General features: G+C 55.1%; 2 protein-coding genes across 4 annotated transcripts in view; one reads left to right on the forward strand and one right to left on the reverse strand.

Moving 5' to 3' along the window:
* ADGRL1 (adhesion G protein-coupled receptor L1) overlaps nt 1–18,188 on the reverse strand; it is a 58,317-nt gene extending 40,129 nt beyond the window's left edge. For 2 of the 3 annotated variants that reach the window (XM_019664179.1, XM_019664181.1), the window contains exons 1-2: nt 17,973–18,188; nt 319–483 (exon numbers count right to left, since the gene is read on the reverse strand). In XM_019664179.1, the coding sequence (XP_019519724.1) occupies nt 319–388 (70 nt within the window). In that variant the 5' untranslated portion in view covers nt 389–483; nt 17,973–18,188. Of the gene's footprint in view, nt 1–318; nt 484–724; nt 742–17,972 lie in introns of those variants that run through there. The other variant, XM_019664180.1, reaches the window with a different exon arrangement.
* LOC109394242 (translation initiation factor IF-2-like) lies at nt 17,012–24,196 on the forward strand. Its single transcript, XM_019664132.1, has 4 exons — nt 17,012–17,047; nt 17,725–17,933; nt 18,184–19,673; nt 20,863–24,196. The coding sequence occupies exons 1-3, from the start codon at nt 17,012–17,014 to the stop codon at nt 19,097–19,099; spliced, it is 1,161 nt and encodes a 386-aa protein (XP_019519677.1). The 3' UTR covers nt 19,100–19,673; nt 20,863–24,196.
* Nucleotides 24,197–26,919: the final 2,723 nt, after the last annotated feature.

A 26,919-nucleotide genomic window follows, 5' to 3' on the forward strand; every position in this document is an offset into this window, starting at 1 on the left:
CACACACACACACACACACACACACACACACACACACGAGCCTCAGCTCACCAGGAAGGCCTGTGCAGGTCCCAGGGGGCCGCTGCCTGCGTCCCAGGCTCTGGGAACCGTGGCTATTGGGGTGAGGGACTGGGGACCCCTTAGCAGTGCTGGGGGGTGTAACTACCAAGCCTTTCTCTGACCTCTTTCCTCGTCAGTGTGGGGCGGGGTGGGAGCCGTGGTTCTTTAACAAGTGGTTAAGAGGCATTTCAATGTTCTACCCACCCTCCAGGCCGTGCTTTGGAGACATGGCCCCTCTGCAGCCCCAGCAACACCTACCTTGGGTGGCCGAGGTGACCAGGACGGCGGTGATGCAGAGACTCCACAGCACTGCAGCCAGGCGGGCCATAGCGGCAGCTGGGGGTGTGTTCAGGGCTCTCAGTGGCTTGTGCAGTGGGCTTCACCCCACATCTCCAGGTAGGCACCACGGCCTGGCCCACCAGCCTAAGGAAGGGGGACAAGGAGAGTGAGGCGGGGCAGTCTCCCTGTGAGCCCAGGAGGAGGGGCATTTGGGCCACTCCCTCCTGCTGGTGGCAAGGACATCTGTCCCGCAGCCCAGAGAGTGGCCAGTCCAGGTCCAGAATCTCCGCTGACAGAAGCCAAACCCTCCAGCCAGAGGCTGCCCCCCTACCAGGGCCTCTGGCTCACACTGCACTCCAACCCCCAACCCAGCAGACTCACCCACCTTGAAACCTCCTGGAAGCATCTCCTGTGGTATGACAGCCCCCCTCAGGTGGCAGGGGCAATTCATCAGGATGTCACCAGGCAGCCCTCAGACCCTCCATCCTGGGGAAAGGGACCCTGTGGAAGCCTCTTCCCCATCCCGAAATCCCAACTCTGTCCATTCGCCCTCCTGCCTAGCTTCCTCACCCAGCACAGTGGCGTCCAGGATGCAGGACCCAGGCATCCTGGCCAGGCTTGCAGCTACCCCCTCCCGATCAAAGGCAGGAATCCAGGCCCCACCCCGAGACCCCTGCTTCCTGTCTCTATGGCTCAGGTAGCTAATTAGAATCCAGCTGGCTGGCGCGCCACAGATCAGGGATCAGGGACAACTGAGTCCCCTCTTTCCTTTCTAGGGAACCCTCAGGGTAAGCTGGAGATGAAGGGTGGGGGGTGAGTGTTGTGTGCCCTCCCCTGCAGTAGTCCCCACCCCTGCCTGCCCTCCCCGCAGAGTTCTTTTCTTCCCTTACAGCTCCTTCCCAGTTTTTGCTGCCTTGGTTTCCTCTGGGTGCTGTTGAGGTTGCATGCCCAGATCTCCACTTGGCCCTTTGCTGTATCTACACCAGGTTCTCCATGTGTGGCCCTGGTCCAGCAGCACCAGCCTGGCCAGTAACTTGCTAGAAACACACATTCTCTGGGGAAGGCCAGCACTCATGGTTTAACCAGCCCTCCAGTGTACAAACTTCTGCTCTGTCGTCTCCCACTGTCACCCTAGCCTGTCCCACAGTCTTAACACCAATGACCACCCAATACTTTCGAAATCTCTTATTTCCAGTCTGGAATCTCTCAACAGAGTCCTGGCTACTGTTTTTCCCCCAAAAAAGAAAGCCTACTGACCGACCCAGTTAGCTCCCTGACCCCCATCTCTGCTCTGGTCACCCCTGCCTCCTGCTATTCCTCCACCACACCAGGCCCTGCCCCAGGGCCTTTGCACTTGTCGTTTCCTCTACATGTCTCTTCTGCCCACCGGTTGTCCACATGGCTGCTCCCTCTGCTCCATTGCCTCCTTTAGGCCTTTATTCAAATGCAACTATCTCATGTATGGAACGGCCCCTGTACAGGCCAGGGGTCATTGGGGTTTTTTACTCACAACCCATGCCCAGTTTCTAGAACAGGCCTGGCACACAGCAGTGAATATTTTTTGAACAAATCTCAGACCCCAAACATAGGAATGGGCCTTGATTCCTCGCTTCTCCTCTCCCCTTCATGAGTTTAGTCAGGAAGTCCTATGGACTCTGCTTCCAAAGGACCTCACCAGTCTGCCCACTTCTGGTCCCCAATGCAACTGCCCAGGAATAAGCCACTATCCTGCTACACCTGGACACTGTCCTGGCCTCATTCTCCCAGCCTCCCTGCTTCCAAGCCTGCCCTCCACTCAGTGCTAAGGGATCATTTAGTGACATAAATCCCTCTGCTCTCCACTGGAGTCTCTGTTCCTCACCAGGGCCTAGAGGCCACTGGAGATCTGGGGCCACCAAATTCTCTAACCCTCCAGTTCCTAGAACATATCAGCCTCCTTCCGCTCCCCTCCCCTTTGCCTGGGCTGTTCCTTCCACCTGGAACACTGTCCCAGGATCCCGTATACATGCTGCAGCTTCTCACTGTTCAAGGCTCAACTCCAAGGTCACCCCAGCAGAGTGAGCAACCCCAACCACCCCAAACACTCCCGCCACCTTCACTCGCTATCCTTTTGCCATTTTTAATTCATTGCCTTCAACTGCACCTAAAGTTACCTATTTACATTAGCAGGTATGTTGTCACCTTTCCCCACTAGACCATGAGATCACTGAGGGCAGGGACTCAGCACAGGTTCTCAAGAAATAAAGATTGGCGTGGCAAGCTCATGGGGCAAGACACCCATCCCCCTGCAGGCCTCAGTCTCCTCTCATGTGAAATGGGACAGTAAGTTCACAGTGCAGCCCTTCAGCCCGTCCCTGCAACAGTTCTCTGCCCCCTCCCCAGCTCCAGTCAGCAGGAAATCGCCCCTGGACTGCCTAAAACTGTGTCTCCTCCCACAACCCTAACCAGACATGGCCTGTGGCACCTTAGGCTCATTTCACAGCGTTTTACAATTTTACACTGGGGGAGGGGCATTCCTCATCACCTCATTTCTTCCCCCACCCCATCTCCCAGTCAGGGTCAGGCTCAGGGGAGGTATTGACCCCAGGCTGATGGACACTCCTTTCCCTGGCTCTCCCCAAGGTAGTCAAACTGGTTAGTGGTTGGTTAATGCTGGGGAGGCTGGGATGCCAGGCTCTGGGGGCCTGTCATTTACACACTGTGTAACCTTGAGCCCGTCCTTTCCCCTCCCCCACCCAAGCTCCTTCAGTAGCTCAAATGTGCAGGGTTCTGGTAAGGACAACATTCTACATACATGATAGGCCAGCCAGGACCCATCAGAGGGTGCTGTCCACAGCTCGGCATGAGTCAGGGCACAGGGAGCACCTGAGGGTAGGGGTGGCTCCTCTCCCTCCTCCCAGGCTGCACCCCAGTACACTGGGACCCCAAGTGCAGTCCCCGGGCCTCTTCCCTATCCATAGCCCCCTCTTGGGGATCCCAACTAGCGTCTTTAGACACCATCTGTACCATGATGACTGCCACATTCGAGCTCCAGCCCTGTTTCCCTTCTCACTGTCTATACCTCCATTCAGGTCTCCAAACCACTTTCAGCCTGACCAGACCAAAACAAAGCCCCCATCAGTCCATGGTCCCACCATCCTCTCAGGTCCTCAGGCCAAAACCTCAGGAGTCAAAATCCTTGGCTTCTCTGTCCCTTACCCTCTACATCCAGATCAGGAGCAAGTTTGGGTCTGTGCCTCCAGAACATTCCCGTGTCCATCCATCCCCGGCAGCCACCCTCCAGGCCTGGGATCACCATCTACCCCAGATGGCCCTGACTTCTTCCCAACTTCCCTCCAGCCCCTCTTACTCCCACACTCCAGACTCCCACAGGAGCCAAGACATTTTTTTAAAAATTATGATATATATGTATATATGTACACCCCCCCACACACACACACATATATGTACGCGGTCTGACAATTAAGTTCATGAACTCATCCTAGAAAAAGTGCTACATACCTCACTGCTGAATATCACTATGGTCACCTTCCAAGTACTCCCCTTAGGAAGCTATGCACCAATGCCAGCTCCTAGTCCACCCTTCAAAGCAACTTTGGAACTCTTTTTCTGGACTGGCCATCAGAGCTGTCATCATATTACCCTTGATGTCCCGAATGCCATCACAGTGTCTTTCAATATTTTCTTTATCTTCAGGTAAAGAAAGACCAGGTCAGAGGAGTAGGGAGGGTGTCCCAATACAGTTATTTGTTTACTGGCTAAAGCCTCCCTCACAGACAGTGCCGTGTGAGCTGGTGCATTGTCGTGATGCAAGAGCCATGAATTGTTGTTGAAAAGTTCAGGTTGTCTAACTTTTCCACGCAGCCTTTTCAGCTCCAAATAGTAAACTCGGTTAACTATTTGGTACAAATTCATAATAAATAACCCCTCTGATATCAAAAAAGGTTAGCAACATCTTTGCAACAAATTCACAAACTTAATTGTCACATCTCATATATATATGTACACACATATATATGTACACACACACACACACACACACAACATAAAATTTGTCATTTTAACCACACAATTCAGTGGCATTAATTATATTCTCAATGCTGTGCCACCACCACCATGATCTACTTCCAAAACTTTTTTATCACCCCAAACAGAAACTATGCCTGTTTGGGGAAAAAAATTCCTTCTCCACTCTCCCCCAGCCCCTGGCAACTGCCAACCTGCTTTCTGTCTCTATGAAATTACCTATTCTGGATATTTTATATACAGGGAATCACACATGTGACCTTTCGGGTCTGGCTTCTCTTACTCATCCTGATGGTTTCAGGGTTCATCCATGTTGTAGCGTGTGTCAGTGCTTCACTCCTTTTTATGGCTGAATAATGCTCCACTATGTGGATGGACCACATTTTGTTTATCTGTTCATCCAAAGATGAACACTTGGGTTGTTTTCACAGAGAGGTCTTTTCCAGGACAATCTGGACAGGGCACTCCCCAGCTGAAATCCCTGCATTGGCTCCTGTTTCATGGTCCATGAGGCCACGTGTGCTGACTCCTGCCCGCTCCCCGCTGCTCCAGCCAGCCAGTTCCTGCCACGAGACCTCAGCCTATCTTCCCATCTCCACATCCCTTAGATTTCAGATCAGATGCACACGCCTCAGCGATGCGGAAGGGCCTCCAACACCCTGTATCATGGCACCTGGCAGTCAGTGCCTGCCTGTCTAGCCCCTGCCATCCCATAACCTGTGTCCCATTTTCTTCTTGGTAAAATGGGGATACCTCATAGGATAGTTGTGCGACAAGATGAATTCATACACGTGAAACAGGGCTGCGCCTGGTATGTAGTGAGTGCAAAACGTCTCCTGCAGCAATTGTCACCACCGACACCACTGATCACACCTCTTGTGTGTGACTCTACCTGTTCATTCATGGATATCTTTTGTATCCTCAGGAGAATGGAAGCTCCCGAGACGGGCTCCTGGCACCTAGACACACAGGGTATCCTCAAACAAATATTTACCGAATGAACCAAGGTAAGTGACTAAGGATGGTGGTGGGTACTGCTGGAGATGGTATGTCTGTTCTGTGACCTGGGGCCAAGCCTAGCCCACACAGACTAAGCACCATTGCCTTAGGGGCACAGAAAGTGTTCCTCACGGGTTGCCCACTGCTCCCTGAGATCCCCTCCCTGGAGTTCCCCCGAGAAGTCCCAGGCACCACCAAAACTGGCCCCAGCTCAGGAGCTAGACACTGTGGCTCCCGTTCCCACCCCTTCTGGCCTGACTGCATGCCCATCCCACCCTGGTGAGTTTTGCTTGCCACCTGGTGTCCACTTAGGTAGAGAGGCCAGGTGTAAGTATGTGAGACCCAACTGGGAGTCCCAGGCAGGACCATCCCTGAGGCCTTGAGAGGGGGTTACTGAATATGGATTGAATATCGAATTGTGTGTCCCCCCCACCAGAAAAGATATGTTTGAGTCCTATCCCACAAGACCTCAGAATGGAGAGAGGGTCTTTAGAAAAGGTAATCAAGTTACAATGAGGTCATTAAGGTCAGCCAATAAGAATAGTGTCCTTATAAAAGGGGGGAATTTGTACACAGACACGCACACAGGAGGAACCCCACATGAAGACTGAAGGCAGAATCAGGGTGATGCTTCTACAAGCCAAGGAACACCAAGGGCTGACAGGAGCCACCAGAGGCCAGGGAGAGGCCTGGGGGAGATTCTAGCCTCCGAGTCCCCGGAAGGAACCCACCCTGACAGCACCCTGATCTTGGACTTCCGGCCTCTGGAACTCTGAGACGATACATTTCTGGTGTTAAAGCCACCTAGTCCCAGGTACTTTGTCAAAGCAGCCCTGGGAAAGTCACGTAGGTGTCAGGACACATGCAGGGNGCCCTAATGTGGGATCCGAACCCGGGCCCTGCTGCTCAAAGCTGGCGTCCCAAGCCAGCTCTTAACCAACATGCAACTTGGCCGGCCTGTGAATCCATTTTTTATTCTCCACAGGGAACTCTTTTGGTCCCCATCAGCTTCTCAGGGTCTGGCTAACATGTAAAGTGAGACTCACTTAACAACAAGCAAAAGATGTTTCTCCTCTGCTGTCTGTCCCCATAATCAGGGTCTCCATTCCCTGAAGCAGGCCAGGTCTCAGCCAGTGGAACAGTGACCTGACCATGGGTGTGCCAGAAGCAGTTTGGGGAGGCTTCCAGACAGGTACAGGGCAGAGGGGGCTCCTGTGTATTCTCTGTTCGAACCTGTCCTTAACCAATGAGGATCTGCTCATACCCATCCACATCAACCCCCTTTTTAAAAAACAGAACACTGGCTGGGCCAGCCAAGTGGCTCAGTTGGTTAAGAGCTTGCTCAAGAGTGCGAGCTCTGAGCAACAGGGCCGCCGGTTTGATTCCCACATGGGCCAGTGAGCTGTGCCTGAGCTGAGCTGCCACTGAGCTGCCAACAGGTGGCAGGATGGGTCAGCTGGTTGAGAGCACGTGCTCCTAACAACAAGGTTGCCGGTTCAACTCCCACATGGGATGGTGGGCTACGCACACTTGCAACTAAGATTGAACACGGCACCTTGAGCTGAGCAGCCGCAAGCTGCTGACGGGCGCTGGATGGCCACTGGACTTGGAGCTGAGCTAGCTGTGCCCTCCACAACTAAGACTGAAGGACAACAACTTGGCTGTTCCCCTTCCCCAAATCCCCCAATAAAATCTTTTAAAAAATAAAATTAAAAATTAAATAAATAAATAAATAGATAGAACAGAACACTGGCCTCAGAAGGTTAAACAGAGAGTTACCTATGACCCAGAAACTCCATCCCTTGATATACGCATATTCACAAAAGAACTGAAAGCAGGTGCTCAAACAACTACTTATACATGAAAGTTCACAGCAGCATCATTCACAATCGCCAAAAGGTGGTAATAACCCAAATGTCCATTAACGGGTGAGTGGATAAACAAAACGCGGTCCACCCACACAGCAGACTGTTCCTCAGCCATAGAGAGCAATGAAGCACCGACACGCGCTGCCATGTGGATGAACCTCGAGAACGTGCCGTGTGAAAGCCAGGCACAAAAGGCCGCGAGTTTCATGACTCTATTTACGTGAAAAGTCCAGAAGAGGCAAATCCAGAGACAGAAAGTAGACTAGTGGTTGTCAGGGGGAGGGGAAATGGAAAGTGATTGCTAATGGGTACAGGGTTTCCTTTTGGGGTAATGAAAACATTCTGGAACTAGGTGCAGATGGTGGCTGCACAACATTGTAAAATGTACTAAATACCACTGAATTGTTCACTTTAAAACGGTGAATTTTAGGGCCGGCCGAGTGGCACGTTGGTTAGGAGTTGGCTTGGGACGCCAGCTCGGAGCAGCAGGGCCTGGGTTCAGATCCCACATGGGCCAGCGACACTGCGCCCTCTACAGCTAAGATGGTAAACAACAGCTCAACCTGGAGCTGGGCCGCCATGAGTCACGGGCGATGGCATAGGCTGCAGCGGGCTGCTGTAAAACTACCGTGAGTGGCTGGCAGCCAGCGTGAGCTGCCAAGAGCCACCGTGAGTGACTATCTAGGGGCCGGCAACCGATTTGCCTCACCGGGGAGGAGCGCAGTAATGATACCAACATGGGCCGCCAGTGAAGCGACGTCCTCCACAACTAGGCTGAAGAACAAAAAAGGACAGCAACTTGTCTGTTCCCCTCCCCTGATTCCCTAACGCTGTTCCCCTACCCCAATTCCCCAATAAAATCTTTAAAAAAAATAAAAATAAAATGGTGAATTTTGTTATGTCACTTTCACTTCAGGGCTGGCCGAGTGGCTCAGTTGGTTAGAGCTCTGAGCAACACGGTTGCTGGTACGATTCCCACATGGGACAGTGAGCTGTGCCCAAGCTGAGCTGCCGCTTAGTTGCCAATAGGTGGCAGGATGGCCCAGCTGGTGAGAGCACGTGTTCCTAACAATAAGGTTGCCAGTTTGACTCCCGTATGGGATGGTGAGCTATGCCCACCCGCAACTAAGATTGAACACGGCACCTTGAGCTGAGCGGCCTCGAGCTGCTGATGAGCAGCAGCATGGCGACTGGACTTGGAGCTGAGCTAGCTGCGCCCTCCACAACTAAGATTGAAGGACAACAACTTGGCTGTTCTCCTTCCCCAATTCCCCAGTAAAAATCTTAAAAAAGAAAATTTCGGGCCGGCCGAGTGGCACGATGGTTAAGAACTGGCTTGGGACGCCAGAGGGCCCCGGTTCGGATCCCACATATGAGGGCCAGTGACACTGNCCCTGGGCGGCGCAACTTCAGGGGGTCTTTCACAAACTGCGGGAGGGGGTGGGGTGGAGGGCTGCTGGGATGCCTAGTGCCCGAACCACCTGAGGTGCCAGGCACACCGTGGGGTGCTTGGAGCACCCCATTTAGTCCTCATTTAATCCTCACAAGAACTATCTCATTTAATCCTCATAAGAATTTAGGAAAGTGGTGGTGGGGGCACATATACTCACATTTTACAGATTAGGAAAGTAAGGTCCCAGGGGCACCCAACTGGTAACGGGGATTTAAACCCAGGCAGGCTGGCCCCGCAGGCTGGACACAGGGAGCTAGGGTGACCCTGGGGGCCAAGAGAGCCCCACCTCCAGGCCCCTGGGAGCCTGCACCTGCATCCGTCCACACCTCGAGCCTCAGTGAAACTGGGTGACCCCAACTGAACCCATGGGAAATAGGGCTCGCTGCCCTCATGCTGAGAGGGGGACTAGGCCCCAGGCATGTCCAACTCCCAGGTCCTGTGGACGGCCCACCTGCCTCACACCTGCCTCAAAGTGCCTGAGCCTCACACTTGTTCTCAAGTCAAGTGGGGTGCAGTGGGCGTCCTAGGGGCGGGGGATACAGCCCAGGTTCTGTCCTTGGGTACCCCAGGATGAGGCAGGGGACATGACAGGAGGAGAATCGGCAGCTGGAAGAGGGGGGCACTTTCAGCCTGCCCTAGAGTATGGTTGCCATGGCAACCCTCAGTGCTCCAGTGGGTGGGAGTCTGAGCGCCTGGGGGGGGGGCAGGGGATTGCTGACAGAAAGGCTCTGGGCCCCTCACTGACCCACCCCTCCACACAAGAGTCTCCTGATGCTTCCTCCCTCCCCAAACCCAGCTCCACAGGCCCACCTCCTCCAGAAAGCCCAGGTACGACAGAGTTGGGAAGCAGTGGGTCCTGGGGTAGGTGGGACTAGGCTCTTGGGTCTGAATTTGCTGTGTTGCCCAAGGCTGGCCTCTTGGCCTCTCTGAGCCCATTTCCTCTTACCTACTCTGGACTAACATATCTATTTTGAACAGACAGATCAACTGCCCAGACAGTGCTCAGCACATGGTCCTCCTTCAGGAAGGGGACAGTGGGCTCAGAGAAAGCAGGGTCCCTGCCAAACATTCAGTTCCACCACCACCCCCGCCAGCCCCACCGTCTTTCCACATTTCAGCAACAGGTAGCTGGTCCTCCCAGGCACTCAAGAACTGTACAGTCATCCTGGACTCCTTTCCTCCTCTCACCCCAACATCCAACCAACAGCAGCACCCACTTCAGAATCTGCTCACTTCTTCCCACCCCTTGGCCCCCTCCCTGGTCTTGTCCCATCGTTCCTTCCTTCCTTAGCCCCCTATAGCCCCCTCCCAGGTCTCCCAGCTCCTGCCCTCCCTGCACACAGTCTATTCCCCCCACAGCAGCCAGAGGGCACCTGTGAGCACCTGAGTCCAGAAGTGTCCCTCCAAAGCTCAGAATCCTCCATGGCTCCCACCTCACTCAGAACAATAGCCCAAGTCCTCCCCACCCCGGACAGCAAGGCTCTTCATGCTCTGCCCTATCACCTCCCTGCTCTCAGCTCCTCACTCAGTCAGCTCCCGTTTTCCTGGTGGAAAACACCAGGCACAGTCCCACCTCAGGGCCTTTGCACAGGCTGTTCACGCTTCTCCAGCTACCCACACAGCTCCTCCCTTCTCTCTTTTAGGCTTCTGCTGATCCCAGCACTCCTACATCCCACTCTGGCTTTTTTTTTTCTCCACAGCACGCATCACTAGCCCGCCAGCCATGCATCTTACTTATTTGATTATTATCTCTCTCCCACTAGATGTTGGCGCCACAGGGTGGGGTTTGCCTGTCTTGTTAAGCTTCAAAAGGTCCCTGGTTGCTGAGTGGTGCTGGACTGCAGGAGAGTGGGGGCTGTTCAAAGCATACCCTTCCCTCAGAGGCCTCTTCTCTGGTCTCCCCCATCTGCCTGCCACTCCCGCCCCATCCTATCTCCATCCTGTAGCCAAAGTGATCTTTGCAAAATGAAAACCCAATCACGTCCCTCCCTGCCTGCAGTCCTCCATGGCTCCCTATTGCCTCAGTGCACTAACATGGTGTCTCAGGCCCTGGTCTCCTGCCACCCTGTCATCACCTTCTCTACGATGGCCTCCTAAGGTGCCTGTTCTCTGCTCCCCACCCCAACTCTCTCTCACATCCACCCTCTGCCCCACTCTTGCTCCCAAACGCTCTGCCCACCAGGACTGCGTTGGTCCATCCTGTACCCACATTTGCAGCACAGTGGGCCTCAACCTTTTGCTCCCCTAATTGGAGTTGGATTCTGCTGTTGATCGTCTGTCTTGCCTACCTGCTGGGGACTCCACAGGGAAAGTTCCATCACTGTCACTTGGTGCTCTGTTGCATCTCCAGCCCTGGGCCAGGAGTAGGTACTTGTTAATTTGTTTAATGAACAAAGATGAAACAAACCCAGGGAACAGGTCGTCCATTCAGTGGATAGTTACCCAGTTCTCACTGGGTCACAAGTGCTTTGGGGTAAAATGGGCCCAAGGGGGAGAGATGGTGGGGGAGGAAGGTTATGTTTGGGTGGTATAGATAGGGTGATCTGGGACTGCCTCACTGAGGAGGTGACATTTTAGCAAAGATCTCAAGGAAGCAAGCCATCTAGGTACCTGGAAAAAGAGGATCCCAGGCAGCAGGAACAGCATGTGCAAAGGCCCTGAGGCAGGATGTGGAGTGTAGCTGCAGCCAGGTGAGAAAGAGGGAGAGTGGGCAGAGGTAAGGGCCAGGTGGAGGGGGGGGGGGTTAAAGGGCAGAGTATGCAGGGCCTTGTGAGCCTCAGGAAAGACTTGGGCTTTTTTCAGGGTAAGGTGGGAGCCATGGAGGTTCTGAGTAGAGGAGAAATGAGACCTGACTCAGGTGTTCACAGACTCGTAATTGCAAGGGGAGATGAGACAGTGGGGGTGGGTGCTGAGAGTGACAGGTGCTCCCCACCCCCACCCTCTTTTCCTCCCTGTCCACCCACTGTCAAAACCAGAAACCTGCAGTTTCTCCCATCCCCCCCTTTCCTCCGCCCTCCAGCCAATCATCCACCAAATCATGTCAACTCTGACTTGAAAACCCGCACACCAGCACATCTCTAATGTCTCAAGGTCCCCACTGGAGCTCTCACCTTGACAGCCGCAGTCAGAAGAAGAGGCCTCCTCTTCTTCCTGGCCTCCCTTCCTGCCCTCTGCAGTTCTCTCCCATGCAGCAGCCAGAGGGAACTCATATTGGACATTCAGACCCTGTCCCATGAGCCCTAACCCCTCCAGAGGCCTACCCAGCCCCATGGACAAGTAGAAGTGCAAACTCACAAACTCAGTCCTTTGGCCCCCTAGATCAGCCTCCAGTCTCTCTCTGCATGCCCCGCAACGAAACATCTTTCCTTTTCCCCTTTGAGCCACCACCTTCTTTCTCACCTCAGGGTGAGCCCCTCCTTCTCACTCTCCTTCCCCTCCACTTTATCCTTACTTTCCCCTCTAGGCTGCAGCTGAGAAGCCTCCTCCTCCAGGAAGCCCTCCCTGACTTGCAGGCCAGCCAGGCACCTTCTCTGTGCTGCCCATAACAGAGGGTGGTACCACAGTGCTCTGTGATCTGTTTCCCCACCATGGTGTTCACTGTCTGCCTCAAGCCTTGCACTCTAGGCTCAGCAGAGCAAACCTGAAAACAGTCACAGAAGCCAAGGCCAGAAGCAGAGGGCATGGGAGAAAGCTCTGGGTCCTCTGCTGCCACTAGACGCTGGCAGAGACTGGGGAGAGGGAGATGGTGCTGGCACCCTTAAGTCCCAGGGTCCTGGGTTCAAATCCCACTGTGCCCACTTCAGGCCATGTGACGAGGCCCCCGTTACTCCTCTGTACTCTCTCTCTCTCTGCTGGGGAAATGGGACAGAAGGTTCACATGGTGGCTGTGGGGCTTAGAAATATATACAGCGATTCCACACATCTTTTTTAGAGCACCTACTATGTGCACGCCACTGATCTAGGTGCTGGAGAGACAGCTGTAGACAGCCAGACACAAAGAGCACTAAAGAAGTAATTCTGTGGTACACTAATATCATGGAAAGCCCGACATTTCAGCAAAGTCCTGTGAGGGTGAGGGAAGTGTCCAAGGAAGAGAGAAACGTTCCAGGCAGAGGACATAGCTCATGCAAAGGCCCTGCGGTTGGTCCATGCATGTTTGAGGACCAGTGAGTAAGCCAGTGTGATTGGTGGAGAGCGGGATGAGTGAGGGCAAGGAGGTGACAGGGACAGGCTGCACTGGACTCGCCCCAAATGGGGCTGCCCCTCTGCCGATGAGGACGCATCCACAAGTGCTCCAACCTCCACCACCAGGGTAATTTGGGGATGCTCTAGGGCAGGAGTTGACTGCCTATGGCCTGGTCACCACCTGTTTTTGTACAGCCAATGAATTAAGAATGGTTTTGCTACTTTCAAAGGGTTGAGAAGAAGAGGCAGAGGAAGAATATGCAAAGTGCTGGTAAGAGGCCCACAAGAGTCCCCAATGTTTATTATTTGGCTCTTCACAGAGAAAGTCTGCCGACCCCTGATCTAAAGCAGTGGTTCTCAATGGGAGTGGGAGTTGTGGGGGACAACACAGGAGGAGGAGGAGGATTTTGCCCCCCACCCCAGCCCATTTGGCAATGTCTGGAGACATTTTTAGGTGGCACCACTAGAGAGTGTGTGTAGGGAGGTGGGGAGATGCCACTGGTATTTAGAGTACGGAGGCCAGGGATGCTGCTAAAAGTCCTATGATGCACAGGACAGCCCCCCACAAAGAATGATGTGGCCCCAATGTCAGGTCTGCCCCAGCTGAGAGACTCTGCCCTGGGCCCCTCACCTGCCTGCACCACCTCACCTGCCTGTACCACCTCCCCATCAGTAGACAGGAGCCCCACCTGACTTCCTGGGTATCTTTAGCCTCTGAGGGAGGGGGGACAGGACTATTTTTAGCCTTGGCATCTATTTATTGAGATTTTTATCTTCCCCAAATTTTGGAGTTGGAGGGGTGGCAGCAGGCCTCTGCTTGGCTAGTTCCCCTGGGCCAGGGCAGACTGAAACAATGGGTCCTAGCCCATGAGAGAGAGGCTGGCTTAGTGCTCCGGGAGGAGGTGGGAGAAGGGCTGCTCAGGCTTTGACCCTGAGGCTCTTACCCCTGGCAAGGGCAGGGGGGCCCCATGTTCTCCCTCTGAGCTCTAAACTCTATATTGCACACAGCCCCATAGGGGAGCCACCTGCCTGCCCACTCAGCCTCACCCACAAGCATATGAGGCCACTTTAGAGAGTTTGCCTAGGTGTGCCAGGGACAGGCGGCTGGTCTAGTCCTGACCCTAACAGGCAGCCTTCAATCCTCCCAAGAGGGCCAGGGCAATGGGAGCCCTAGCTGTGAACAGCCACGGGAGTCACCCAGAAGTCTCTGGTCCTTTATGAGGCCCCCTCCCATTCACTCAGGTAAGATGTCTTGAGCACCTACTATGGACCAGGTATGAGTCTAGGCACCTGCAATCCAAGGAACAAACTCCAAGTAACAAACCAAGTAACGAACTCTCTGAGCACTTGGATCCTTGTCAGGGAGACAGACGATAAATGAGGTGCAATAAATCAGGAAATTACAGTGTGCAAAAGCCATCCATGCTATGGAAAGTCAGGAGGCGGGTGGGAGGCTGCAATTTTAAACAGGCTGCACAGGGTAAAACCTACTGGGGAGGTGACATTTGAAGCAGGTGAGAAAGCAAAAGTCTTAGAGATGTCTGGGTAAGGTTCCAAGTAGAGGGATAGCCAGTGCAAAGGTCCTGGGGTAGAATTGTGCTTTGCATGCTAGAAAAGGAGCGAAGAGAGGGGGGTGAGGGGGAAGAGGTGACAGGAAAGATTTTGTAGAATCAAATCCAGGTCACCCCATGCCTAGGACTGCTGTAGTGCTGGGACTCAGAGACTGCTGCCAAGTCTGGGGCTGCCCTCCTTGGCTAGGACTCTGGCCACTCTGGAGGGGGAGACCCAGCCTTCTCCTCAACTCCTATGATATGAGCCCTTGACTGAAATCACTTATGTGTCACTAGACTGTGAGCTCCATGAGGACAAGACCAAGAGCACTGTTTCCACGGCATTCCCAGCACGGCACCTGGTGGAAAAGGCACTTGACAAATGGTCACTGATTGCATAAAGAGGTGACCAGCCTTGCTCCAAGGATCCCAGTGTACACACACCTGGGCACACACCTGCAGGTACACACAGGATGCAGACAGCTGCTCACACATGGAGATACACACATACAGGGCTAGCCCCTCCACAAAACTCACAAACATCGGCACATAACAGACCCCTATGAATATAAGAGCAACTTGATGACACATGGCCACACCCTGGCTCAGCCAGGTCACCATCCAAATCACTCACAGAACTGGCATACGCACAGGTGCAAACAGACAGACAGGGACAGAGGACTGGATTCCAGGGACAGTGAGATCCCCTCCAACCCTGAGACCCCACTTTCCTCTTTCATCAGGGTGACTAAGACTGGGCACAGGAGAGATGCTGGCCCACTCAGGCATCTCCAGGGCCACTGTGGTCAGATCCTGGTTCCAGACCCAGGGAACCCGCACTTTAGGAGCCCCTCCCCCTGCCTCCCCATTGAGGGGGCTGCAGGAGGGGAAGTGTCTGGCCGACGGAAATCAGATGCTCCGAGGAGCCCACACAGAAACCAGAGCCTTCCATGTCCTTGGCCACCCGTCTGGCTGGAGAGGTAGGAAGGGGCAGAGACCCGGATGGAGCTCCCTGTGGCCAGTGGGTGGGGATGGAGGGAGTCCTGCTCCTGCTCCCGTTCCCGTGCCCTATTAGGGGTGCCTGCTCCAGGGCAGAGCAGCGCAACCTTCTGGGGCTGAAGCGCCACATGCTCTCCTACCAGCCATGGGGCTCGCAGGGAGGACACACACAAGATGCAGCCCCACACGCAGGTGGAGCTGCCCCAGCCTGGAGCCCAGACCTTGATGCAAACAGACTTGGGAGCAGCTTCAGCGCCTGTCAGCCCCTCCCCCACACTCGCACATACCTACAGGGTCCTCCTAGGCCCCCCAGGAGAAGGGGCTCCCCAGGGAAGGCTGGGAATAGAACTGGGTTTGGAATCTCCAGCCTTCCACCTCCTCCCTGCAGAGCCCACAGCCCAGGTGCGCTGGTCCCCAGCTCCCGATCCTCCCCCCATCCAGGGCGCCATCTCCATGCCCAAGGGCAGGCATCAGCTCAGGTGGTTGAGCCTTACAGGCCAGACCCCCACGAGTGGGGGTTGGGACCCATACCCTGTGGAGGGAGAGCTGGCCTAGCAGGGTATCAGAGAGCAGGAGAGACAAGCAGGGGGCGGGCTGAGGCCCTGCAGGAGTTCACCAAGAAAGACAAGGAGGAGGAAGGTAGTGATGCCAGCAGCAGGGCTGGTGCTCACATGTGGGCGAGCACACGTATGTGGCTTGGTGCTATTGCTACCAGCCAGGGATCGAATTAGTTCCCGTTTCCTCTTTCCAGATGATTTTTCATCTCTGTAATTAATGGGCAAGTCAGTTCTGAACGGCATGGCAGGCAAATTGCTAGTTAGGAAAATCACGGATAATTTTCTCGATATGATAATGAAGGTTGTATTCCTTCTCTTATTCTCCCCGTTTTCATCCAGCTTTTAAGTAATAAATTCAGCATTAGTGGGAGGGGAGTGGGGGAGAAGGAGAAGTCACCTGGCCCCGCAGCTGGGGCCTGACCCAGGCCCAGCCAGACTCATCAGCCCCTGGCCACTGGGCGGGTGGAGAGGATGAGAAATGGGGACACTCCGTGAGGCACCCTGACACCCCAATGATCAATTCAGGGTGCCAGGCCTAGGAAACCTGGTGGAAGGCAGGCAGCCAGCCCCCAAGCTGTTAGCCTGCATGAAGAGATTGGGTCTGGGGTCAGGTTACAAGCTCATGCAGACCCTTGGGGGTGTTGGAGAGGGAAGCAGAGACCAAAGGCCTCTACCCAAGCAGTATCGAGGTCAACAGGCCCAGAGAAAACATCCACCTTTAGGAGTCCCCAACACCTGTCCTCACACTGTCCAACCCCCTCTCGGCAGTGACTCCTGTAGCTGCTAAGGAAACAGGGCAAGCAGAGGGAGAGAGGAGAGAGAGAAAGGGAGGGGGAGAAAAAGAGAGGGAGAAAGAGAGAGAGAGAGAGGCAACCAGCCATCTTGGCAGCCATTTTGAACCCCTCCCCCTGCTCCCCCAGGCACACCACATGTTTGGATGTGGGCAGACAAACCCAGGCTCAGGGTCCTGCAGAAGCCTGGAGGGAAAGGGGCCCTGCCTCAAGACTGGGATGGAAGGACACCCACGCAGCTGCCATGGCTGGGGGAGATGGGGAGGACCAGGAAGGTACAGTGAGGTGCTGGGCAGGGATAAGACCGGGTGTTGACCTAGACTAGAAGAGTATATGGACAGGGATTTTCGTGGGGGTTATGTGCAGGCAGGGTTCCGTCTTCAGAGGGGAGCCAGGAGTGCACTGGAGGGGCATTTTCTGGAAACGGCCGGAGCATATACAGCACTCCCCACACTCTTCTGGCCCAGACTCCTGTCCCAGGACCCTCAGATGGGAGGATGGCAATTGAAACCCCCCACCCCAACACCTGGTGGAGGGGGAGAGCTCGCCCTCAAAGCCCGAATCCGGTGGCTCACACCCGACAGCTTCCCACGCTTAACCGGGTACCACGGAGAGAAGATGCTGAGGGCTGCACCCCCTCCTCCTGATAGCGGAGCCCAGACAGACCCCTCCCCATCCCCCGTACCTATGCCTCCCAGAGAAAAACAACCTCCAGCCCAGAATCCTGCGGTGCCAGCCCCAGACACGGCTCCTCCGAGGCCCGGGGCCCGCGCGCGGCGTGCACACGCACCCTCTCGGCTCACACCCAGACACCTACACAAACAGGGCGCCAAGCACCCGCGCGCACACACACCAGGGACACGCAGGCACTGCCGCGCCGCTTCCCCACAAAGGCTGGCGCGCGCGCGGGCACACGCAGCCACGCGCGGGCACACTCGCGGTCCCCTCCCCCCGCAGGGTACCCGCGGCCGCCCATCTGCACCCCCGCGCCCCGTGGGGGCCGCCCCTATCGGTCCCCTCACCGGTGGGGATGAGGTGCTGAGCGCCCCCCGACACCCCTCCAGCTCAGGTGCGGTGACCCGCGGCTCCAGCATCCCCTCCCCCTACGCGACCCAGAGAGGCCCCAGCTTCCAACCTCCCACCCTTGGCCCGCACACCTGGTCCAGGTGCGGCGTCCCACTCGCCCTGAGCCTGCAGACACTCACCTGTCCAGCGCCGCTCTGAGGTCGGCTCTGCGCTTCTCTCCTGCGGCTCCGCGAAGCCGGGCCCCCCGCCCGGCACATCTCCCGGAACCGGGACGGGGGGGAAACGGGTGAGGGGTGGCGAGGAGAGGGAGGGCTCCGTGTCCCCTCCTTCCCCTGGCCCAGCACCGCCGCCACCAAGCAAAAATTAAAAAAAAAAAAAAAAAAAAAAAAGGATCACACAGCTCCAAAGGCAGCCCCCTCGCGGCGGCGGCGGCGGCGGCTCTCGGCTGGGGGCGAGCGAGTCGGCGCCCCTCCCGGGTGGGGAGGCGGCGGAGGCGGTGGGGCGGGGGCGGCGTCAGAGCTCCAGGGTCTGGGGCGAGGCGGAGCCCCCCGAGGCGGCGCCGGCTGCGGCCCGCATCTCCCCCGCAGCTCCGCAGCCCCGACGGAGGTGGCACGTGTGCGCCCAGGCGACTTCCCAGCCCCCTCCGACGGCGGCGGCCGAGGGGTTAACGCGGCAGAAGAGGCGCCTCTGCAGCCCCCCGCCGCCCGGCGGCGCCACTCCCGGGCCCGCGCGGCCCCATCCGCCGGGGCCTCCTCGGCAGACGGTGGGGAGGGGGCGCCGCAGCGCCGACAGCTCCCGCGCCGACGGCTTGGGCTCCCTGCAGTGGCCGCGGGGGGCTCGAGTGGGGGGCGGGCGGCGCAGCGCCTGGTGGGGGCGCGGCTGGAGGCGGGCACGGCGGCGTCGCGCCCCCGGGGCGGCCGGAAGGGGGGCGCCGGGCCGGGCCAGTGGGCACCGCAGGACGCGCGGACCGAGCCGGCGCCGGGTACCGGCAATGACAAGCCGCTTGCTCGCCCCGCTCCCGGGCGCACCAGCTCTAGGAGGGGGACGGCGGGCGCGCGCAAAACCCGGGCCGGAGCCACCGCCCAGGACCGGAGTCCGCAACCTGCTCGGGCGCACAGAGGGCAGGCCCAAAAACCCGGGCTGGAGTTTTCTCCCCTTCACTTCTTCCAGCACCTCTGGAAAAGCGGGATGGAGGGAAGGCGACGTGCTGGATATCAGCGTCGGAACGGGGAGTGGGGGAGGGGAGACGGGTGCAAGTAAGACTCGGGGCGGATTTTTCCGGCTGGGAAGTAAAGGAGAGGCGTAGAGTCCAGAGAGGGGAGAAATGGGGAAATCTGGAAGGGGTATGCAAAACCCGGGTTGGATTAGACAGAAGGGATGAAAGAGGAGGTGGGAAGCTTCGACTGGGCCAAATGTACCCGGGGGCACGCAATTTTCGGGCCGGATCCTTCCTCGGGAGATGGAGTAATGCGTCATGCTTAATGCAGTGGGAACAAGTAAGACCCGGTCTGTTATTTCCGGACCTGGGCTCGCGGGGGGCTCAGGAAGGCGGCGTAGGTTGCCCCCATCTTCCTGGCAGCGACGTGCAAGGGGGAGGGGCAAAAGGAGGGCTGGACTACGGCACGAGGGGATCCGGAGCGCTGGTTGCACCGGAGGGGAAAGGTAAAAGCGGTTTCAGGATCCAAGGGCGATATGCCTGGCAAGCGACGAGGAGGCCGCTACCCTGGGAGACCAGACCTACAATAAAAGACGAGGGAGGGCCGCAAAGCCAGGACTGGAGTATGCCGGACAGGACAAGACCCTAGCAGAAGATCCCGGGCACCCAGACAAGGGCTTGGAGCTGACCAGGCAGCAGAGACGGAGGGGAGTGTTAAGAGGAGGTTAGTATCTAGAAACGCCTCAAATGTCTTGCTTTGGGAGGCGGGGGACGGGGAAGAGAGGGGGGGGAAAATGAATTTTAGATTCTCGGCATGAGCAAAAACCCGGTACAGATTTCCACAGCCTAGCAACTACACTTGCAGCTGGTGGATTTGAAAAAGACAAGGAACCAGCGGGGTCCTAGGCATCTGGCCGAGTGAGGCTAGGGGCAGGTTTCAGGATGAGGCTGCAGAGGGAGCCCCGCACCCCTTCTCGGTCCAACCTGGCTTGGATCGATCCCTGGAGCCAGAGCTTGACTGCCAAGACCCACAGTGGGGGCTATAAAACCCGGCCCCAGGCCAAAAATAGATACTTCTGCAGAATAGACAACTGAGTGCAACGTGGGGGCTGGGGGAGAAATTGGAGGGGTCAGAATCCTGGAGAGGGGAGTAGGGAGAAAGTCCTGAGTGGTAAGATCCCGTGAGGATTTGGGGAGACCAGACCTGGAAGCCTGGCTGCTGGCTCCATTTTATGAAAGATGGGTGAAACTCTTAAGACTGATGGGTGGGGAGGAGCAAATCCCTGGCTTGGATCCTTGGGGAAGAGAGTCCATCCAAGTGAGGCCTAAACAGTAAAGCAAAGTCCAAAGTCGCGGCTGAATCTTAGCGGATCAGACTGGACATTAGTGGGGTGTGGGGAGAAATAGGGCAGACAAATATGGACCTGGATTATAGAGGAAGGGGGTGGCCTAAGGATGGGGAGGGGGACAAACCTGGTCTCTGTCTCCAGAGAGAAGAATGTATAGCCACCCAAACTTGGCTCCACAGAATGGGTGAGAAATAGGAAAAGAGTATGGAAGAGGCATTGGGAGGGGTTGGGTGGCAAATACATAAAACTTGGGGCAGAATTGCATGGGAACTATGAATATATAAGAAAGCCTAAATTTATTAACCTGGCCTCTAAGAATCCCTTCCAAGGAGCATGTCCTGATGGCTGAACTTAGGGAGAGGAAGAGACACCAGACTTGCAGGCTGGCTGAGTGACCAGGGAAGATCTTTGTGGCAACCCACCACCCTCCACCCCTTTAATGGACAGCCTTCATTTCAGGACTGGTCAGGGATTCTCACAGCCTGGAACCTGGGTCCCATGGGTGCCCCAAACTTCAGGGTGTAGGGCGTAGGTGGGTCACCTTCGTTTTCCCTTCACATGCAGGACTCCATGGCTCCAGTGCTGGGGCCTTGAATCTGGGTGGCCAGGCCAGACGGTGGGATCTGATGGACCAAATGCGAATGCAGAGGTTGGTAGGTGCAGAAAAGATCCTATTCATCTGTTTGGCCACAAATCTATCAATTACTGGGTGGGGGTGTCCCGCCTCTCCGCACCTTAGTTTCCCACTTTGAGCTATATCCACAGCACCTGGTAGGACTCATGGAAGACCTTGGGGGTGCTGGAGAGTGGGGATGGTGCTTCAGAGGGCACCCAGGACACCCTCCCCCCACATCCAGACAGCCAGCTTTCTATAAACCCAGAAGGATTGAAAGAGGGGAAAGCTGGGCACCTTCAGAGCCCTCTGGCTCCAAACCTCCCATCTCCCCACCCTCCCGATGTGCGCAGCCCATCCACCTCCCCATGCAGACCCTAGGATCCTATGAGTTTGCCTAGGAGGTGGTTCTAACTTGTTCTCCAGAAGCTGCGAGAAGGGATGGCTTTTACTTATATGAGGGGAAGGGGTGGCACACTGTAAGGGCCCCAAGACTCAGTTTGGAAAAATCCCTACCAGGATCCCCTCCCAGCCCCTCTTCTGTCTCCCAACGCCCCGCGGTCTGCGCAGCGCCCGTGGTCAGCGCAGCGCCCCTGGTCACGGCTGGGATCGATTCGCCAGCCTCCATTCCATCTCGGTCTCTGGCCTCGTGGGCGGGGGGCGCAGGAGGCGAAGAATGGGGACAGGATGGGGGAGCAAAAGAGCCGCAGAACCCCCGCTTCGAGACCCTCGGCTGCGCAGCCGCAGTGGAAGCCAAGCCAGCAGCCAGGATCCGAGAACCAGCGCGTTCGCGCGCGCGCAGTCTTGCCTGGGCGCCGCGTGCCCAGCTCCGCTCAGGCTGGTACTCGCGCTCCGGACGCCCTGCTCCCACCCCGGTCGCTCTTCACTTCGCGCACCCTACCTTGCGCCCCCAGACTCCCCCGCCCAGCGTGCCCCGCACCTTGGATACCCCACGTCCTTTGAACACTGTGTCTGGACACCCCGCCTTCTGGGCACCCCATGCCAGAAAACCCCCACACCCAGGATTCCCGCGCCTAGGACACCCATGTTTGATCCTCCGCGTCTTGGGGCCCCTATATGCTATGCACCTATCACCTGGGGCACCCCGACCTCAGACACTACTCTGCTCACCTGTGCCCTCTGCCCTTGCCCTTCATGTGTTAGCCCACTGCCTCTGGCCCCTACGCTGATGCTCCTGGGTGCTGCGCTCCTCCACCCTCCCCTGTCCCCAGTATTTTGCGGCCTTTGCCTCAGGCCTCGCTCCCTGGTTCTGAGTGTCCTGCCTCAGGCCCTTTAGGTCCTGCAAAGGAGGATTAAGGTGGGGAGGGGAGAGAAACACGTTTCTGGACTCTGGGGAACCAGGGCAACGCCCAGGCCTCCATTTCATCATTCAGTTCATGTATTCACTTCTTCCATTTCTTCCTCACAGAGCGCCCGCAGGTACCCTTAGGACTGTCATACTGGGCATTGAGAATGCCTAGTGCCCCACAATCAAGACTAGAAACCCTCTCAGGAACCTCCTGATAGGCAGACACAGAAGGCACAACAGAATTAGCCCTAGAAAATTAGTAGGGTGCTAGGGGAGTGGATGATGGACCTGTCCGAGTCTTGAGGGGTGGGCCAGCGGGGGTTCTGTGTGCCCCTGGCCCTCCTGGAGCCTCTCTGTATCCCCACCTTAGGCAATGTCTGAGCCCCATCCTGTCCTACACCCTTACCCAAGTGAAAAGCAAGGTAAAGAGGTCTCAGCATTGGGCTGGGAGGATAGAGTGGGGGTGAGAATTCATCCTAATTGCTGTCTTTGTGGAGGGAACCATTCAGTCAATCGACAAACATTTATTGGGCACCTACTGTGCACCAGGCACTGTGCTTGGTGTGGGAACACAGCAGTGAGCAAGGCAAAAAAGATCCTCTGTTCTTGGGGCTGATGTTCTAATCAGGAAAGGAGATAAGAAATCAGACAAATGGAAGATACAGAATGTCAGATGCTGCTAAGTACTATGCAAGAAAATTAAGGAAGGAAGACGGAGGGCATGGTGATGCCTGCAATTTAGATAAAGGTAGTATTTGTATAAAGACCTGAGGCCACCAGGTAGGAGTCAAGGGGGGACTGGGGGAAGGGCATTCCAGGAAGAGGAAATATCCTGTGCAAATGTCCTAAAGCAGAAATGTGCTGGGTGTTCAAAGGTGCTTGTGTGGCTGGAGGGAGTGAGTGAGGGGGGAAGAAGTTTTGAGCAGGGAGGTGATAGGGCAGATTGTGCCGGCCTGTTGTATTTGGGAAGGACTTGGGCTTTTGCTCTGAGTGAGGTGGGAGCCACGGAGGGTTCTTGAGCAGAGGAGTGACATGTTCTGACTTAGATGTTCACAGGCACTCTCTGGCCACTGTAGGGAAACAGAGTGTGGAAGTCAAGAGCAGAAGCTAGGAGACAGGGAGAAGGTGACTGCATTGGTCCAGGTGATCAATGTTGGTAGTAGTGACAGTGAAGGTGAGCAGTGGGTGGTTCTGGCTGTATTCTGAGGATGGAGCAGATAGATTGGAAGTGGGATGTGAGGGAAAGAGGCAAGTCAAAACTTGTGGCCTGAACATCTAGAAGGATGGAGACCGTGGAGGGAGGGGTAGTATTGAAGGTTAAATCCAGGAGTTACCTTTGATTTAATAGATGTTCAAATGGAGATGTCAAGTGATGACTGGAGAAAGGCCCAGGTTAGCTGAGCAATGGTCCAAGTTAACATTGACAGTCTCATTTACTCTTTATGATTACCCCGTGGGGTGGGTACTTTCTCCCTAGGTTACAGAGGGGAAACTGAGGCTCCATAACTCACCCAAATAGTTAAAACACAGGTTTTGAGCCAAGCCTGTCTGGCCCTTGGACTTGGTCACTTGGAGTCACTACCCGGCTGTGCAGGAGATAAAGGAATAGGGTTATGGGGTTGGCAGTTGTGCAGCTCCCAGCGTCCCTCCTGCTCATCGATTCATCCTCAAACACCTATGATGGGAGGAGGGAATACCAGGCTTGCCAAAGCTGGCATTAGGGTGAGGGGAGTGAGGCGCTTCCTGGGCCACAAAATTTAAGAGGACGCCAAAAAACTCAGTGATCAAGAGAAATAAATTGCAATGTAATATTTAAGAAACACAAAATTCATGCCAAAAACCCACGATGACTAAAATAATCAACTTTTAAAATAAAGCAGGATCAGTAAGAATGCCATGTGGAGACACATTGGAACCTGAAGGAAAGAGAAAGCCAGGAATACTGATGCTGTCTTTTTTTTTTTTAAGATTTTTATTGGGGAATTGGGGGATGGGAACAGTGCCGGGGAATTGGGGGAAGGGGAACAGACAAGTTGCTGTCCTTTTGTTCTTTAGTCTAGTTGTGGAGGACGTTGCTTCACTGGCCCAAGTTGGCTCTTTGCGCTCTTCCCAGGCGAGGCAAATCAGTCGCCGGCTTCTGGACGGCCACTCATGACGGCTGTTGGCTGCTCACGCTGGCTGCAGGCTACACATGGTAGCCCACGGTAGCCCACGGCAACCCACTGCAGCAGGGGCTGCAACCTATGCCGTTGCGTCGCGGGCAACTCACAGCAGCCCAGCTTCAGGTTGAGCTGTTGTTCAGCATCTTAGCTGTAGAGGGCAGTGTCACTGGCCCTCATATGTGGGATCCGAACCGGGGTCCTCTGGCGTCCCAAGCCAGCTCTTAACCAACGCGCCACTTGGCCAGCCCAGTGATGCTGTCTTTTTATTGAAGATTTCAATATTTTNCAGCCACCTAAACCTGTGCTGAGGGAACCTGGGATGTAGTAACTCTGCCTGGGGAGATTCTGGAAGGCTGGAAGGCTCCCCGCACATGGAGTGGTGCTGTGCCCATGGACAGGGGACCCTCCTTGTCCATCTTTGTGCCCTGGGCCTGCAGGGTGCTAAACAGACAAAGGTCCAGAGTCATGCAGCCAAAGCCCACGTGAATCATTTGCTTTGTATTTCCCTGCTTCTCAGCCCTCCTGTATGAGTTTCCTGGGGCTGCTGTAACAAAGTACCACAAACTGGGGGGGGTTGGGGGGGGCCTTAAAACAACAGAAATGTATTCTCTCTCACAGTCCTGGAGGCAGGAATTCTGAAATCAAGGTGTCAGCAGGACCAGGCTCCCTCCCGAGGCTCTAGGGGAGGATGCTTCCTGCCCCTTCCGGCTTCTGGGGGCTGCCGACAATCCTTGGTGTCCCTCGACTTGTAGACACATCCCTCCAATCTCTGTCTTTGTTATCATATGTATCTGAGCCTGTGTCTCTTTTTTTAGAATAAATGTATAATCCAGTCACATTGAATTAGGGCCCCAGCCTACTCCAGTATGACCTCATCTTAACTAAATACATTTGTAATAACCTTATTTCCAAATGAGGTCACTTTCTGGGGTCTTGGAGGTTAGAATTTCAACATCTTTTTCAGAGGGACACAATTCATCCTGTAATACTCTCCCTCCCTCATAGACAGTCTCCTGTCACAGCTTCCTGGACTGTCAGGGGCCTACTCAAATGCACCCACTCTCCTCCCATTTTTTGTTATTGTTGTTGCATTGCCTGAGCCTCAATCCATATTCTGTTAACTAAAAAGAGTAATAAAAGAAAAACAATTTTTAAATCAGTGAACAGCTACCCAGTCCTGAGCATTTTTAGAGATCCAGGGAAATTTAATGTCACTATTTGGGACTGCCTTGGGCTGCAAGTATCAGAATACCTGAGCTGCAGTATCTTAAACAGAAAAATTGCTTTTTCCTCATCAAACAATGTGGAGTTTAGCACCTGGGGCTGCTGGAGGTGAGCAGCTCAATGGTATCAGCACCAGCACCAACCAGCTTCCCCTGGTCACCTAGATATCCCTCTAGGTCACTTATCTGATTTTCACCACAGCACGTTGCTGTTTTTACCACTATTTTATAGATGAAGCCACTGAGGCTTGGATAATAACATGCTCACCCTTCCCTGACCTCCCCCTCTCTCTCCAGCTGACTTCTGCCACCCCTAGAATCAAGGCAGTAGCATTTATCTCATGGAATCCTCAGCATCTGTGAGGAACATGCTATTATCATCCTCGTTTACAGTTGCGAAAACTGAGGCTTTGACAGGTCCAGTAGAGCCTTGTTTAGTCATTCATTTATCAAATATTTATTGAGCATCTACTATGTGGGATGCAGCAGTGAATAAAATGAATGCTGCCCCTGAAGTTTTAGCCCTCAAAGAGGGCATACATTCTAGTTAAGGGGGGGAGGGGGAGAGAGGGTACCTGAAATAATACAAACAATATTAGTTCTGTGAATAACACCTAGTGTGGGCCAGGCACTGTTCTGAGGGCTGTCCAGTCACTAAGTCACTTATTTACCCCAACAGCTGTGTGAGGTAGGTTATTAGGATCCTCATTTTATAAATGAAAGACCTGAGGCTCAGAGAGGTTAAGTAACATGCCCAAAGTCACACAGCCAATAGCTGTGAAGTCAGGATTCGAACCTAGGTCCTTGGGTTCCAGAGCTGGGGCTCAGGTAAGTAACACAGTGTGAGGTGGTGATAAAAGAGGTGAAGGTAAACAACCTGGTGATAGCTTAGTGGCCAGGGAAGTCCCTTCTGAGGTGGTGACATATGAGCAGAGAGGGAGGAAGGGGTTGTGGGGATACCTAGAAGTAACAGCCAGTGGGAAGCTCGGAGATGGGAGCATGCCGGGTGTGTTTGGGCTCAGTGAGGGGCTGGTGTGGCTGGAGCAACAGGACTAAGAACTGTTGTACCCAATTTGTATGTATGACCTCCTTTGACATCATTAAAGTCTCATGACATGGTTTTCATAATTATCTGCATTTTACAGATGGGGAAATTGAGGCTCTGAGAGGTTAACTGAGCTACCCCAGAGGCACAGCCAAAAAGAGGTGGGTACAGTAGGAAGCCAATGCCTGCAGGCTGGGAGGGCTGCCTGGAGGAGGCCAATGTCACCAGGACCCAGAGGGATTGGAGGTGCCAGGAGGGGAGAAGGGTGG

This window comes from Hipposideros armiger, unplaced genomic scaffold (genome assembly GCF_001890085.2).
Source record: "Hipposideros armiger isolate ML-2016 unplaced genomic scaffold, ASM189008v1 scaffold_417, whole genome shotgun sequence".
NCBI lineage: Eukaryota > Metazoa > Chordata > Mammalia > Chiroptera > Hipposideridae > Hipposideros > Hipposideros armiger.

Coding starts and splice junctions, on each gene's coding strand:
- LOC109394242 (XM_019664132.1), top strand. CDS start 17,012: ATGGCTGGGGGAGATGGGGAGGACCAGGAAGGTACA. Junction 17,048..17,724: donor GGGAGGACCAGGAAGGTACA/GTGAGGTGCTGG, acceptor CTCCCCCCGCAG/GGTACCCGCGGCCGCCCATC. Junction 17,934..18,183: donor GGCCCGCACACCTGGTCCAG/GTGCGGCGTCCC, acceptor AAAAAAAAAAAG/GATCACACAGCTCCAAAGGC.